The 16038-nt window shown below is 43.3% G+C and overlaps 1 protein-coding gene and 1 pseudogene across 1 annotated transcript in view; one reads left to right on the top strand and one right to left on the bottom strand.

Moving 5' to 3' along the window:
* Positions 1 to 4811: 4811 nt before the first annotated feature.
* Positions 4812 to 11732, bottom strand: LOC119875919 (annotated as a pseudogene).
* A 3461-nt stretch (positions 11733 to 15193) lies between these two features.
* LOC119875994 (zinc finger protein 420-like) overlaps positions 15194 to 16038 on the top strand; it is a 39832-nt gene continuing 38987 nt past the window's right edge. Inside the window, exon 1 of the mRNA XM_038527924.1 lies at positions 15194 to 15927. Within this exon, the coding sequence (XP_038383852.1) occupies positions 15809 to 15927 (119 nt within the window). The 5' untranslated portion in view covers positions 15194 to 15808. The remainder of the gene's footprint in view (positions 15928 to 16038) is intronic.

Below are 16038 nucleotides of genomic sequence, written 5' to 3'. Positions count from 1 at the left end.
GGTAAAGGAAAATGATGATGTAAGAGGTAGAAGTCCTGCAGGTTTCCAGGGAAAATATGGACCAGAAGCCAGAAGATCATTCCCACTATCAAATACTCCATTGCCATTTTCCAGGGTTCAAGATTTAGGTTCAGAAAGAGAAATCAGGGACACCTTGGTGGCTCAGTGGTTGAGCATCTGCCGTCGGGTCAGGGCATGGTCCCAGAGTCCCAGTATTGAGCCCCACATTGGGCTCTGCACAGGGATCCTGCTTCTCCCTCTGCCTATGTCTCTGCCTTTCTCTGTGCCTCTCATGAATGAATAAATAAATATATACAACTCTAAGAAAAAGAAGAAGAGAAATCAGCATGGAAACATGAGTTCTAGACTACTATTTTCTTGAAAAATGAAATATAAAATATTAACCAAAGTGTAAAGTCATTCTATAGTATTTACAATGTATGGTCCTCTGTTACTATTGCTTTATTCAAATGATTTTAATGTACATAATTGTATACTTTTGGACTGGTATCATTACTTTTTTTTTTACTGTTGTTAGATAATAGAATACTTGGACTGCCGCTGGTTTTAGCACAAAACTCCTAACACTTTTGTAAATTCCTAAATGATAACAGCACTAGGAGCATCTCTTATCCAATGCAAGTGACTCAGAGTGCATTCCTGGGTGGGGACTGGCCACCAGAAAGACCAAGTTATGATCAGAAGCTTGGAATGATGAGCTTCATCTCCCCACCCTCCTTACTCCAGAGAAGGGTGAAGGGGTGCAAATGGAGTTAATGACTGGTCTTGGCTACATGAAGAAGGTTCCATTAAATCCCAATAGCATGGAGTTTGAAGAGCTCCCAGGCTGGTGAACATATCCACACAGGGTGGGTGATTCACACTAATTCCACAGGGCACAAAAGCTTTTGAGCATGAGATACTCCCAGAAATCATGCTATGTATCTCTTCACCTGGCTATTCATCTATATCCTTTATCATGTCCTTTAATAAGTACTTCCCTGAGGTTTGCAAGCCTTTCTAGCAAATTAATTGAACAGAGAGACCTTATTGGAACTTCTGTACCCATTCACAAATATGGGTAATAGCCTGAGCTTTTAGGTAAAAATGTGTGTTGGGGTGGGGGCAGTCTTGAGGGACTGAGATCTTACCTGTGGGACTTGACAATATATCTTGGTAAATAGTGTTCAAATTTTGTTAAATTGCAGGATATCCAAGTGGTATTGGCAATGTGATAATTGGCGGGAAAGCACTATTACCACATATTTGTGACGAGAAGTGTTAGAAATTAACTGCTCTGTGTATGTAGTAAGAGGAATACAGAGCAGAGAAACACATTAGGGAAGAACTGATTTTTCCCTTTATAGAAAAGAAACAATACTTTTTTTTCCCTTACAAATGACAAAAATAGTTTAGTTTTTAAGAAAGTTTTAGTGATTATTGAAATGTTTGTAGAGTCAATATTTGAACCTATGTACCTAAAGCAATAGGAGGAATTCAAATGCCCTTCCAGAAAAAGACATGTCCGTGGATTCTCTCCTTTGTTAGACAATCAATTCTTCATTCAGAAGACTTCACACAGAAAAGTTTCCATAGTCTGAGACTTCAGAGTGTAAATTCCAGCCCTGGATACACACACACAGCAGCGGTGGGTATTTAACTGACTACTGAGGACTAGGTACACAGGACATTTTCGGGGTTAAAGAACAGGAGAAACCATCCCACACATGAGCCAAATTTCACTTCTGGCGAACACGGACCACAGTCCAACTAAAACAATTCATGGGATCCCTGGGTGGCGCAGCGGTTTAGCGCCTGCCTTTGGCCCAGGGCGCGATCCTGGAGACCCGGGGTCGAATCCCACATCGGGCTCCCGGTGCATGGAGCCTGCTTCTCCCTCTGCCTATGTCACTGCCTCTAGCTCTCTCTCTCTCCCTCTCTGTAACTATCATAAATAAATAAAAATTAAAAAAAAATAAATAAATAAAACAATTCATGATCACCTGTGTATCTGATTGCATTTTCATGGGCTAATGTCCTTATCGAAAATGACAACCCTAACAATACCCCCAGACTGTCACTCAAAGCAGGTTGCCAAAACAGGCCCTACTGGCATCATCATACAGAGTAGCAGAGTCAAGTTCAGCACCCTGTAGCCATCCCAAATGGACTGCCATTCACAATACAAATAATTCAGCTGCTAGATCAGGGGAAGCATGGGACAATAGGATGCATATTGGAAAATCAGTTGGTGTTCAGTTATGACTATACCAAAGTGAAGGTGATTTTCTATTGTAATATTGCATGGCCACAATACACTTTAGAGTCAGGAGAAGCACAGATTACATGTCTGTGTCAGAGATGAATCTTCCCCTTAAAAATTTAAAATTCATCACAATCTGGCAAATTTAAATGCTTGCTGCATTCTGTAGATGAGTCTCTGAATGAATCCAGAGACAAAGGACATTAGCTCCTCTTAATAGAGTGGCACAGTCATCTTTAGCAAAACACGGCCACCCCACCGTGGTTCCCATTCATAATACAAATAATTCAGCGGGTCCATCAGGGGAAGCATAGAATCACCACTTAGCATTCTCAGCACTTGGTGGGTTTTTTTTCTTTTGTATTTTTTAGACTTTTAAAATTTATTAATTCATGAGAGACACAGAGAGAGAGAGAGAGAGGCAGAGACACAGGCAGAGGGAGAAGCAGGCTCCAAGCAGGGAGCCTGACATGGGATTCAATCCCGGGTCTCCAGGGTCACACCCTGGGCTGAAGGTGGCACTAAACCACTGAGCCACTCGAGCTGCCCCATTCTCAGCACTTGGAATTTAGCCAGGCTAACTCCAGGAAAACACAAAACATAAAATACAATCAACCATCTCCAGAGGGACACTTGAAGGGGTAAGATCACTCTAATTAGCACACTCATTTACAGCTAAGTTCCTTTAGGTGCTGCACCTTTCAACCCACTAGGATGGAAAATAAACCATCACTATAGGAAGAAAAGGGATGGAGATGCACCTTCCAACCATCTGGTGGGAGTCATGTTAACACATATGGATTACCTATTTGCAAGTGTCTAAATAAATAGAAAATTCTACTGAAGGGTGATTTAATGCTCAAGTGGCCTAAATGAAGACTGCCTGAAAGACTTAATTTGTGTACTTACATATGCTCCTCAAGAGAGAGCGATCTATTCAACTAAACAAACTGAATGGGTTACATATTTTGACTGCTACTTAGAAAATTTAAAGCAAACACAAGATAATATCTATGCAGGAAACAAAAAGGGACCTTCTGAAATAGTGGCAAAAAGTGAGCTCAACAATATCAACTCCTGGACATGTACCTCCTACTGCTCCACCATCTTTTTATGCTTTCTATAGGATATCCGGAAATGAGGCATTAAAATCAAATCCTCTGTCTGAGAACAAGAATTCTTGTCCCTTCAAAGATCCTTCCAGCTGGAGTAGGAATGAAATCGACGTCAGACAGATTAAAAGGAGACAAACTTAATAGATGTACATACAAGGAATCCACATGAATCCATACAGGAATTCCATAGATGTGGAAATTCCAAAGACTGTCAGGCAAGATGAGGAGCCAATGTCATGCTGAACTAAGGAAAAAGGACTGGGGGCCTGGAGCTTCAGAGGAAAGGAAAACATTTCACACGGCAATAAGAAGGGCACATATTTGGTAATGACATCTTTGTCCTGCCTTAGAGATGGGTCACTGAGAAAAACTCTGTTAATAACTCTTACTCTGGGAAAGACCTCACCCTCCAATTTAGAATCTACGGTGTGTTTAAGGGACAGAGTAAAGGTTCTCTCAAGCCTGTAGGATCCCAAGTACCCTCAACTCAAAATCCTCACAAGGCCAATGTGGCACATTTGGGAAGTGGTGGTGGGGGCAGCATAGAGACTGTCCTGCACTCCTGCAATTCCCCCATCTGAAACTTCAAGAGTCTCACATGTTAGAAGTTGACCTGGTAGATTTCATGCCATTGATCCAGTATTTTGCTCCTAACAATAGGTCAGTTTAATCAAACTCATTTCAACAGGGGAATGGGGTAAACTAGGTGATGAACCTTAAGGAGGGCACTAGATGTAATGAGTGCTGGGAGTTAGATGCAACTGATGAATCCCTAAACTCTATCCCATGAGCGAATAAAACACCATTTGTTAAGTAACTTGAATAAATTTGAAAGAAGAAGAGGCGACGATGCAGGTGTATTTTTAAGTTAGCCCATTGATAGAATTAATGTTACTAAATGGGAATGGTTAGTAATTAGACCAAATGTTAAGGCAGTTTCTGAGGTCTAATGGTAGCCAGTTGAGCATATTTCTAGCTATTGGTCTTGAAGGATCTTCAGATAGAGTAAGGGCAAGTACAGGCAACCTCACAAATCTTCCTGGCTTCCAGTTGAAATTCCTTTGGTAATCTTTACATTGGCCGATAGAGCTCAGCACTAAGCTTGTCTATACATGAACTGTTATGATGATTTCTTTACATCCAATGATTTGCATATAGTTTTCAGAGAGCTTCAGGAAAAATCCTCTCCAGTATACCTTCCCTGATCAGGAGTCAGTGTTAGCATTGCTTAAAGGCCTGGCCACATTCTTAACCATTTTAAGGTTATTCTCTAATATGAAGTCTCTGATGTGGACTAAGTGGTGAGCAGTCCTTAAAAATTTTCTCAAATTTTAAACATTTTCAGGTTTGCTGCGTTATGAATTATGTGATAATGAGTAGGTATTGAAATATGATTAGAGGCCTTCCTGTATGTTTACACGGGTAAGGTTTTCTCACAAATGAATTCTCTGACGTTGAATAAGGCCTGAGATCTGGATAAAGGCCTTGTCACATTTTTCGCATTGGTAAGGTTTCTGTCCAGAATGAATTCTGTTGAGTAAGGGTTGAGCGACGGTTAAAGGCCTTCCCACATTCTTTACATTGGTAAGGTTTCTCTCCAGTACGAATTATGTAATGTATCATGAGGCCTGACCGCTGACTAAAGGCCTTACCACATTCTTGACATTGGTAAGGTTTTTCTCCAGTGTGGATTTTGTGATGTTGAATAAGGTTTGGGTACTGCCTAAAAGCCTTGCCATATTCTTTACACTTGTAAGGTTTCTCTCCTCTATGAGTTCTGTGATGTTGAGTCAAAGTTGAGTGTTCATTAAAGGCCTTGCCACACTCTGAACATTTGTAAGGTTTCTCTCCAGTATGAATCCTGTGATGTCCAATAAGAATTGAGTGGAATTTAAAGCCCCTGCCACAGTATTTACATTTGTAAGGTTTCTCTCCAGTGTAGATTCTCTGAAGTTCAGTAAGGCTTGAGTGATAGTTAAAGGGCTTGCCACATTCTTTTTGCAAATGTAACTGTCAAGTTTCTCTCCCGAATGGATTCACCTATGTCCATATAATAATCAGAGGTACTTCTACATTTTACCACATTCTTCACATTTGTAAGGTTTCTCTCTACCATGGATTTGCTGATGTTGAGGTAGCATTGAGGGCCCATCAAAGGCTTTGCCACATTCCTTGCAAATGTATCTTTTTCTTTTTAAAAGATCTTATTTATTTATTCATGAGAGACACAGATAGAGAAGCAGAGACATGGGCAGAGGGAGAAGCAGGCTCTCTGCAAGGAACCCAATGTGGGACTGGATCCCAGGACCCAGGGATCACGCCCCAAGCCAAAGACAGACATACAACTGCTGAGCCACCCGGGTGTCCTGTATATTTAGTCTTGATGACTGGCTAAACGTGTTCGCTGGTTTATTACATCTGTATGTTTTTTTTTCCCCACACATCAATTCTCTGATTACCACCAACACTGGGGGGTCTGGTTAAGAGCTTTCATGCTTTCATTATATTTATGAGGATTCCCTCCTATAGGGACACTCTTATGTACAATAAGTTTGGAGCTTTCAGAAAACACTTCTAATTTTTGGAAAGAAGCGTCTACACACAGCTTTGGCAGGAAGCTCTGGGTGGCATGTGAAGATATAGCTGAAAGATATCAAATAAGAGAAAAGCAAAATCATCCCATTTACTACTTTCAGATGAGTATAATGAAAACTCCTAAAATGCAAAATTAAAATTAGAGAACTTCAGCAAGATGGCTGAGAAGGAATCACCAGGACTTTATTCTTCCATGAACAAATGCACTTGCGTACAATGTAGTCACCACATGGCGTAATAGGTATTTCTATTGTCATGCTGTAGCATGCGTTACTTTCCTATACCTCAAAAAAATCAGGAAAAGTACCATTTTGGCTCACAATTGGCAGAGAGAAAGAAATTTAAACTTAAAATAGAAATCAACCAAATAGGTTGTAGCAAAAGCAGTAAAATATCTACGATAGGAAGAGTTGCTTGTAAGAAAAGATCAATAAAAATGACATACTTTTAACTGAATCAGGTAAGAATGAAAGAGAGAAAACCAACTAAAACCAGAAGAAATGAAAGCAGACACAGTATCAGTGATACCTTAGGAATAAAGTAATTATGAGAGGTGATGATGCATAATTACTATGCCAGTAAATAGGTATCAAAAAAGCATGTATAAATTTCAAAAAAGGTATAACCTACCTGACTCCACCATGGGGAAATATTAGAAAAAAAACAATCTCAGCTGATCTACAACTACTGAGTGGCTTGAAAAAGCAATAAAATAAAATAAAATAAAATAAAATAAAATAAAATAACACCCTAAGAAAGAAAAGCCCTGTGTCAGATGAATTCACCGGATAATTCAAACAAACATTTAATGAGAAAGTACTTCATGATCTCCTCCAACATTTCCAAGGAGTGAAGAGAAGTGAAACATCAAACACTCTCTGTGACATCAGCATTTATAGGTTATCACAGCCCAGAGGAAGACACTACAAGCAAAGAAGATGACCAGGTACTACCTGTGACAAGGAGTCCTACAAAGTCCACAATTAATTAAACAACTCGAATCAAAAGAACATTTTACTATTTTACAACATGATCAAGTGGTAATTCTTCCTGATAATCAAGGATGTCTCAAGATATGGAAATCTATCAATTTCAGACTGCACATTAACAGAAAGAAGATCAAACATGACATAATCCTATTAATGCACACAGAACAAGAATCTGAGCATTTGGGACAGTGGTTCAAGATAAAAAACACTCAACAAAAGGAATAGAAGAAGACTACCCTCACCTGATAAAGGCCACGTACATACCAAAAGGTGAAGTCTAACTTATTCAATAGTAAGTGACTGAACATTCTATTTGATCAGAAGCAAGGTAAAGAAGTGACTTCACCACTTCCATTCAACACAGCATTATATATTCTAGTCTGAAACATTAGATCAGAAAAAAATACATAAAGGGAATCCAATTGGTAAGGAAAAACTAGGGTGCCTCTGTGGCTCAGTGGTTGAGCATCTGCCTTTGGCTCAGGTCATGATCCCAGGGTCCTGGGGGTCTTTAAAAAAAATAATAAGGAAAGAAACTAAACCTTTCTCTGTTCCCAGATGACTTAATTTATAGAAAACCGTAAAGAACCTTATTTTTTTAATTTTATTTAGCTTTTCATTATTTTTATTCTTATTATATTTATTTATTTATTTATTTATTTATTTATTTATTTATTTGAGAGAGACAATACATGAGTTTGGGGGGGGGAGGGAAAAGGGAGGGGGAGAAGCAGACTCCCCACTGAGCAGGGAGCCCACCACAGGCCCTGAGACCATGACCTGAGCTGAAATCAGGTGCTTAACTGATTGAATCACCCAGGAACTGCTCCTACTTTAATTTTTATCCTGTTTTATATTTTGGTTATATTATATTGTTTATTTCTGCTAATTTTCATCACTAGACTTCCACGCTGGGTCTAGATTTATTTGATTTTTTTTAATGTTATAAATGCTGGAGTTAAGAAAAAAGGTTTATTTCCTTTTTAAAAGATTTTATTTATTCACGAGAGGCACACAGAGAGAGGCAGAGACATAGGCAGAGGGAGAAGCAGGCTCCATGCAGGTAGCCCGATGTGAGACTCGATCCCAGGACTCCAGGATCACATCCCAAGGCGAAAGCAGACGCTCAACCATTGAGCCACCCAGGCGTCCCCCAACTGCCCCTTTAGAACACACAGGAGAGATGTCCAATGTTCAGAATTGACCTCCACAGCCAAGTACTAGACACAAGAATAAAAGGTGTAAATTGGAGTTTAAGTTATGGACAGTACTATTTTTTGCCCTCATTGTATAGAATTCCCATTCATCTACAGAAGCGATGATGTTACCTTAAGGAAGGGGAAGTTAAAGCTGAAAAGGAAGCAATGTGAAGACTTTTCTCCTCTACTGTTGTGCCCAAGATTGCGAATCCGAGAAACCACCAAGGAGCCGACACCGATGCAAGTACACGAGGGTTTATTTACAAGCTCGAGCTTGGGTCCAAGTATACTCCATACAGCAGAGCAGGGGCTTGGACCCCGAGACTAAGAAGCACAGCAGTGTTATAGGGGCCAGTGGCCAATGAGATTGTAACATACGTAGTTGCACAGTCATGTTGGTCTACACGCAGGTGGCCATTGAATTACGATTCACCTTATAGTGACCATTTGAACTAGCCTATTATTCTGGTTAGAACTTGCTGCAGTTTTGGGGGGCAAAAGAGGGGTTTTCATTCCTTGGCTGGTTAAAGGTCAAAGGGTCCCGCATTCCTAATTAGGTGTGCTGGTTTCTGATGAAAGTGTGCTTAATAGCTAAGCTAGGGTGAGGGAGTGCCTTAAACAATAGGCAGGTCGTGTGGGGGGGGGTTTACATGAGATGGGTGTAGCACAAAATGGAGTTAGTCCTGCTCTGCTTGTCCAGGGGTAGGGGATTTTTGTTAGATTTCCTGGATCCCACATTCCCCCCCTTTTCAGAGGATCCTTTGCAGGACCCAATCATGGGTCCTGGGCCCTGTTGACAAAGGCAATGGTCTTAATTTTTCTCGGCCTCCACAGGCGTGAGTTGCCCAGGGTGGTTTCTCTTTTTCCCAGGACAAACACCTCAATCCTCCTTTGGGATTACAGCCATCTCTGCTAGAGGGCACCTGACCTGTCCTGACCACAGTGCGTCTAACGCAAGGGCATACATTGGGACAGCTGTGAGATTCACACCAGCCCAGAGCCACATGGGCTCAGATGTTTTGCTACAATTCCTCGGGTGGCCAGGATGGTAGGTCTGGTCATGAAGCAGTCACGCAGCGTTGGTCAAAGTACTTTAAACTCTCTGGGCCTGGGCTTTTCAAGATATTAAACAAGGAGGACAAACCTTGTGGCCTAAAGCACTTCATGCTCTGAAATTCTGGTTCTCTTAGGTTTAACACATGTTCTGGGCTCCACTCACCACTGAGCTTCACAAAAGTGCTGAGAGTGAAGTCATGGTGATGCCAGGCAGGCTGGTCCTAGATGCAGAGATGTGATCACGCTGAGTGTGTGGGACCATGGTTGATACAGGCATCCAGGGACACACCTCACCCAGAATCATCGAGGATCCAACTGTGCCGTGGATGTTGTCTATCTGTGGACTTTGCACAGTGTATGTGTGGCTCTTACTGAATTCTCAATTAGCATTTACAGAGTAACACTTTCCTTCTCCCTCTCCTGCTCAGTGCTGGGGAAAAGGAGATACAATTTTTTTTTTAATTTATTACATCCATAGGAAGGTTGGCAAAAACTCGCATGCATCATTAGAACCAAATCAATTATGTAATCAGAGGTTGTGGAGCATAGTGTGTGGTGGCCAAAGAGATTCCTATCTTAAATGTCAGTAAGAAAAACCCACTAACTCTTGGGAGCTCCATAATCGACATTTCTATTCAACTCAGTTTGTGTCATTCCTTCCAACCAACTTTACAATGTCCTAAACACACCCGTTTTTTTTTTTAATCTGTCTTCCTGGGAAAAGTCAAAATTTAGGTCAACTTCAGAACTCAACAAGTAATATTTATAAGATTCATAAGGTTAGCAATACACTCGCCAACTGCAAATACACTTCCAAAGAAGGAAAACTTTAGAGTCAAAGATTGTGGTAACGTGGGTCAGAAGTAAACTGAAGCTAAGAGAACAATGAAAGAGAACATATAGAACATTCAATATAAATCTAACAGACAGTATTCATGTCTCTTTTACAAATTAACATTTCAGGTCACAACAGTGCTGTTTAAGAATGTAAGCAAGTCTATCCCACTTTGGGGGTGAAATTTGAACACAAAATTTGAAAGTGTATATTCTTATCTTTCTGAAGCTCATAGGACTTATTAAAAGTCCATGGCTTGAGGTCTCTTGCCAACTTTGGAAAATACTCAGCCAATGTCTCTTCAAATATTGCTTCTGCCCTATTCTCTCTCCTCATCTTCCAGGACTCCATTTAGGGATCCTTAGAACTTCTTATGGCGTCCCTGGGGCCACTTGATCCCATGACGCTATAAAAAATTCTGTTCAGCTTCCCATGTGACTCCTCCAGAATGTGCAGACAGTACCCACAATGAAGCAGCCCCAAATTTCAGATTCACATTGTGAAGTTTCTAGCTCCTCCAGAGCCTGGCGTCTTAATTCTTATTGCCTCATGAATTCTCCAAAGTCTTCAAGCAAATGGCTAAGAATGGTTTATTCAGCTTTTCTACTTGAATACAGGAGGATGCTAAATTACCCAGTCCATCATGACTACACTAAGTATTTCATAGTCCTACAAGAAAGCATTACCACTGCTTTTTATAGTTAAGGCCTATTTGCCTTTATCTGCATACCTACTACTTTTATGTTTTTGGTTTTTTTTACTCTTCTTGCAAGTCTGACTTTCCATTCTGGAACAAAGTCCTTGAGAACAGCGTGTGGGTCAGCTGGCCGGACGTGGGTGTAGTGGACCGAGGAAGTAATCCTGTCGACCTTGAGAGCGGTGGGAGTGGTCAGGATCTTGATGTAGGGTCCCTTCCAGCGAGGTTTAAGTATCTGGTGTTGGTATCTCTGCACATACACCCAGTCACCCAGCCGATATCAATGGGGGTCCGGGGGTGGCCCAGTCTTGTAGAAGGCCCTCAGCTTAGGCCATACCTGCTCATGGGTTCATTGTAACATTTGGAGGGAGAAAAGGAGTTGGTGATCATCAAATTCAGCAAGCACCTCAGGTTTTAAATTGGGGATAATAGGTGGAGGAAGACCGAACATGATCTCATAGGGAGTCAGTCCCATCTTATGTGGGGAGTTCTTCACCCTATATAGGGCAAAGGGGAGGAGAGTCACCCAGTCCCCGCCAGTCTCCAGGGCTAATTAAGGTCTCCTTCTGTTCTAGTCATCCTCTCTACCTGTCCTGAGCTCTGGGGCCTATATGCACAATGTAATTTCCAATCTGCCCCAAGTACTAGTGCCACTCCCCATTTTACCTTCGAGACGAATCCTGGTCTGTTGTCTGATCCAATTCTAACAGGAAAACCATACCTCTGTAAAATGTCTTCCAACAGTTTCCTGGTCACGGTCTGTGCTGTTTCATGTTTGATAGGAAATGCTTCTGTCCATCCTGAAAAAGTATCTACAAACACTAGTAAATACTTGTACTCATGTATTCCAGGTTTTACCTCAGTGAAGTCCACTTCCCAGTAGACTCCTGGGCTGTCCCCCGGAACCAGGTGCCCGAGTTAGATCCATGGGCGGTGGCATTAGTTAACCGGTATGCGTGGCAGCTTGCCACAATCTGCTCCATCTTTGCTCAAGAGTCTTTAATAGTGATCTTTGCATGTTGTATGAGGTCTTCCATCTTCCTTGTTCCCGTGTGAGTTCCCCGATGCATTTTGGTAGGACTCGCCATCCTAGTTCCTCTGGCAGGATGATGCTGGAGTCTGCGGCCCTCTACCAGCCACGCAAGCACTGGGTCATAGGCAAGCGTTTGATCCAGTGTAAGTCAGCGTCAGTATAGTTGGGGATGTCAGGCAGGGTCGGTGCCCCTGGATCGGGTAATGTGGTTGTTAAAACCTGGGTCACCATAAGGGCCGCCTCCTTAGCTTTTGAGTCGGCTAGCCGGTTTCCCCTGGCTACTGGTGTGTCTGCTCTCTGGTGTCCCGGACAATGGGCGATAGTTAGTACCTTGGGCAGCCAGAGGGCCCTCAGGAGTTCAAGGATCTCTCTTTTGTTCTTAGTAGTTTTTCCCTCTGCTGTCAGAAGCCTTCTCTCTTTGTAAGGGGCTCCGTGGATGTGAGCGGTGGCGAAGGTGTACCTGCTGTCGGTGTAGATGTTTATTCGTTTACCTTCTCCCCCGGTCAGTGCCTTGGCCAGTGCGATCAGTTCTGCCTGTTGAGCCGACCTTCTGGCTGCCAAAGGCTCTGCCCAGCTGGTCTCCGTTTCCGTGGTTACGGCTGCCCCGCGCGTATTTGACAAAACTGCTGCTCTTATCAAGAGCAGACCAACAAATGAAGGAAACTTTTGAACAGAAAGTAGACTTTTTTTTTAATTTTTTAAAAATATTTTATTTATTTATGATAGACATAGGGAGAGAGAGAGACAAAGACACAGGCAGAAGGAGAGACAGGCTCCATGCCAGGAGCCCGACGTGGGACTCGATCCTGGAGCCCCAGGATCGCGCCCTGGGCCAAAGACAGGTGCTAAACCGCTGAGCCACCCAGGGATGCCAGAAAGTAGACTTTTAATCTTATATCTCGTACTTTAAAATCCATTTACTTTGATCTCAGTCTGTCCTGACCACATCTAAAATTCCTTTCCAAGGATTTCCCTTCACAACCCTTTTACACCTTCCTCTGCATTCAGAATTTGTCCCAAGCCATTTCTTTCCAGTCAGTCTCATTTAGGACAAAATTACTTTCTTTTACCTTGAACAAAAATATATTCCCTTTTCTTACATATCTCCTTTTCTACATACAGAGTTGCTTTCTTTATCAGTCATCAGTCTTATTTTAGCAGAGTTTTTCCATTCTTAGGAACCTTAGTGTCCAGTGAAAACTAAGGAGTAACCGATTTTTGAACACCAGAACTCTTTAGATGGCAAATTTATGAAACAGTTAAGTACAAAGCATGTTCACCAACAGATTCAAATCAACATTTCAGCACTTCTTCCTGTTTGGAAAAGACCTAGATGTCCGATGAATTTAATTCTATTTATCATCAAAGTGTAACTAAGGTTTCAGGTTACCAAGGACTTTGAAAGGTATCTTAACAATTACTTAAGAAAACTTGGAAACAGACAATTAAACATCAATTTGGCCAATTTTTTTTTTTTTACTAGCAAATTGCAAAAAAATAACAGAACTTCTGTGACCTTCAGCAAACCTCAATAGAATAACAGTTTCAGGCTTAGTAGTGATAATTTTCAAGACCTATTTGCTATGTCCTGTCTGGATCCGCTTAAAGTCAATCAGTTTGCTCCCCATCGTCAATTTTTATCTGAGACACTGGTGGGGGAATCTGGAGGGGGTGGTGTTAAGTAATTGGTGGTCTTCTTGCTATTTGTCTTCTAAGCTCAGGACAAGCACCTGAATTGAGTGCCCCTCCTTGTTTAGGATTTTTGTTCCTTCGTAATAGAAGCAAATTTGTGCCCCCATCTTGGTGAGCAAATCCCGACCTAACAATGGGTAGGGACACTCAGGGATGACCATGAAGGAATGGAAGAGATCAATGCTGATATCCACAGTTCTTCGGGTAGTCCATGAGTACTGCTTTTGCCCGTGGCCCCTTGCACCCCTGAAGTCTTGCTTGCCAATTTCCCTTGAGTCTGTAATAAAACCGACTGCTGTGCCCCAGTGTCCACTAGGAATTCAACAGGTTGCCCCTCCACTCCGAGAGTTACCCTGGGCTCGGGGAGGGGTGCCAAACCCTGACCCCCCTAATCGTCTAGGTCCTCCATCTCCAAGATCTTGGCAGGGGCCTTAGTCTTTTGTTAAGAGAGTCTTTCACCCAGCGGTCCTCTTCCTTGCAATGGGCACATTGGTTTTTGTTCAGCTTAGGGCGCTCCCGACGGGGATCAGGGCCATCCTCCTTACCTGTCCCTGAAGCCAGCTTGAGGTGGCTCCGTCTTTCCTGTGGGTCGTTTATGGTTGTGGCCAGCAGGATCTTGGCCAGTTTTCGGGTCTGCCGGTCACTTAGTTTGGTTTGTTGTTCTTCCGGACTTTCTCTGTTATTATAGACTCTTTCTGCTACTATTACTAAGTCCTGCAAGCTCTTCTCTCCCAATCTCTCTACTCTTGGCAATTTCTTTTTAATGCCCAGAGCGGCTTGGTTAACAAAAGCCATGATAATTGCGGCCTTTGTTTCCGGGGCTTTTGGGTTCATAGGGGTGTACTGCCTAAAAGCCTCTATGACTCTAAGAAGGCTGCTAGACTCTTGTCCTTGCCCTGTCTCACACCATATACCTTGGCCAGATTGGTAGGCTTGCACGCGGCAGCCTGGAGACCTGCCCCTAGAGTCTGGCGGTAGACCCGGAGTCTCCTTAACCTTCAGCCAAGTTGTGGTCCCAGGTAGGGCAGAATAAGGGGAAGGCAGCGTTTATGAGGTCTGGGTTTTGAGTCGGCTGTCTGTCCTCTCTCAGGACAGACTTCCAGGCTTCCACCTGAATGGGTTCCCTCTCTTCGGTGGTGAAGAGAACCTGTAAGAGCTGTCGGCAGTCATCCCAAGTAGGCTGGTGGGTAAAGAGAACAGTATCTAAAAGCCCGATTAGATCTTTCTCCAATTTCTCTCGGATTATCAGAGAACTTATCATTTAGAACTTAGCATTTTTCCAATCATATAAATCACTGGTGAAGAACGGCCAGTACAGCATTAGCTGTCCTCCAGTCTTGTTGGGGGTGAGGGTCCCATGGCGCAGAGGGGAAGGGCGGTGGAGTCCACCGGCCCTGCGTTATGGGGTTGGGGCCACCCGGTGGGTCTCTCTGCGAGTCCCTGCTGCTGGCACAGGAATCCCCTCATCTGGGACGGGGGGTGCCCCTCTGTAGCCCCCCATACCTCTGATGGGGGGAGCGGAAGGGCAAGGGGTTGCCCAGTAGGGCGGCGGGAGGATCAGGTCCTCCGAAGAGGAATCCTGTAAGACTGGATAAAGAGGCACTTTTGTCTTAGAGTCAGTCTCCTTCTCGGCCTGTCCGCAGGGCTAGAATCTTGGTAGGTCCTGCCTGGGCGGGTTGGGGGGGGGGGGGGGGGGGGACAAAAACGGTTTTAGCCAAAGAGGGGAGTTTTTGATCATGTCCTGCCAGGCCAGGGTGTAGGGCACCTAGTCAGGGTGGCCGTCTGGTTCATCCCTGAAGATCACAGCCTTAACCTGTAAGATAATAGGTAGGTGGAAAGTTCCTTCTCGGGGCCATCCCACGTGAAAGGTTGGCTATTCTGACGCGCAGTAAGTTTGAAATTTCCCTTTCTGTATGTCTGTGCTCAGATTGTGAGCCCTTTTCATAATGTCTGAGAAGTGAGAGAGCATAAGGAACAAGGGTGTGGTTTGCGTCTGCCCCATTATGTCCCCTGTCCACACCAAGGCACAGACAGTTATGACAGTTAAAAAATAACACAGTCAAACACACAGTTAACAAGAACACAGTAACACAGACCAGCGCACAAACAGTTAACAAGAACACGGTAACAGAGACCAGCGTGCAGTTAACAAGAGCACAGTAACAGACAAACGTTCCAGTGCGGCCAAGGAGACAAAACAGAAAGCTACCCGAAGGGCTGGCAGCTGGCCCTCCTTACAGATGAGGACATCCATCTTCCTTACGAAGACACCGTCCTTTTCACAGACGAGGACCCCGTACTCCTCACAGATGAGGATCTCAGTCCTCCTTACAGATGAGGACCCCATCCTCCCGGCGAGGGCAAGGAACATCTCCTCAAGATCCCCGGTCGACGGCCCGCCAGCGCTTCCACCTAAGCCAATGCCGACCCAATACAGATTGGAATTCCTACAGGTAAAGGTACAGTTTAGAGCTCTCAGAGAATATGCGCGCAAAAGGTGGAAAAAGTTGAGTGCACTCACCACGCGTGAAACCTTCCGGATGGGGTCCTGAGGGTCTCTGGGA

This window comes from Canis lupus, chromosome 1 (genome assembly GCF_011100685.1).
Source record: "Canis lupus familiaris isolate Mischka breed German Shepherd chromosome 1, alternate assembly UU_Cfam_GSD_1.0, whole genome shotgun sequence".
NCBI classification, from domain to species: Eukaryota; Metazoa; Chordata; class Mammalia; order Carnivora; family Canidae; genus Canis; species Canis lupus.
The sequence above is the reverse complement of the archived record's forward strand: the minus strand, read 5'-3'. Positions and strand labels throughout refer to the sequence as shown.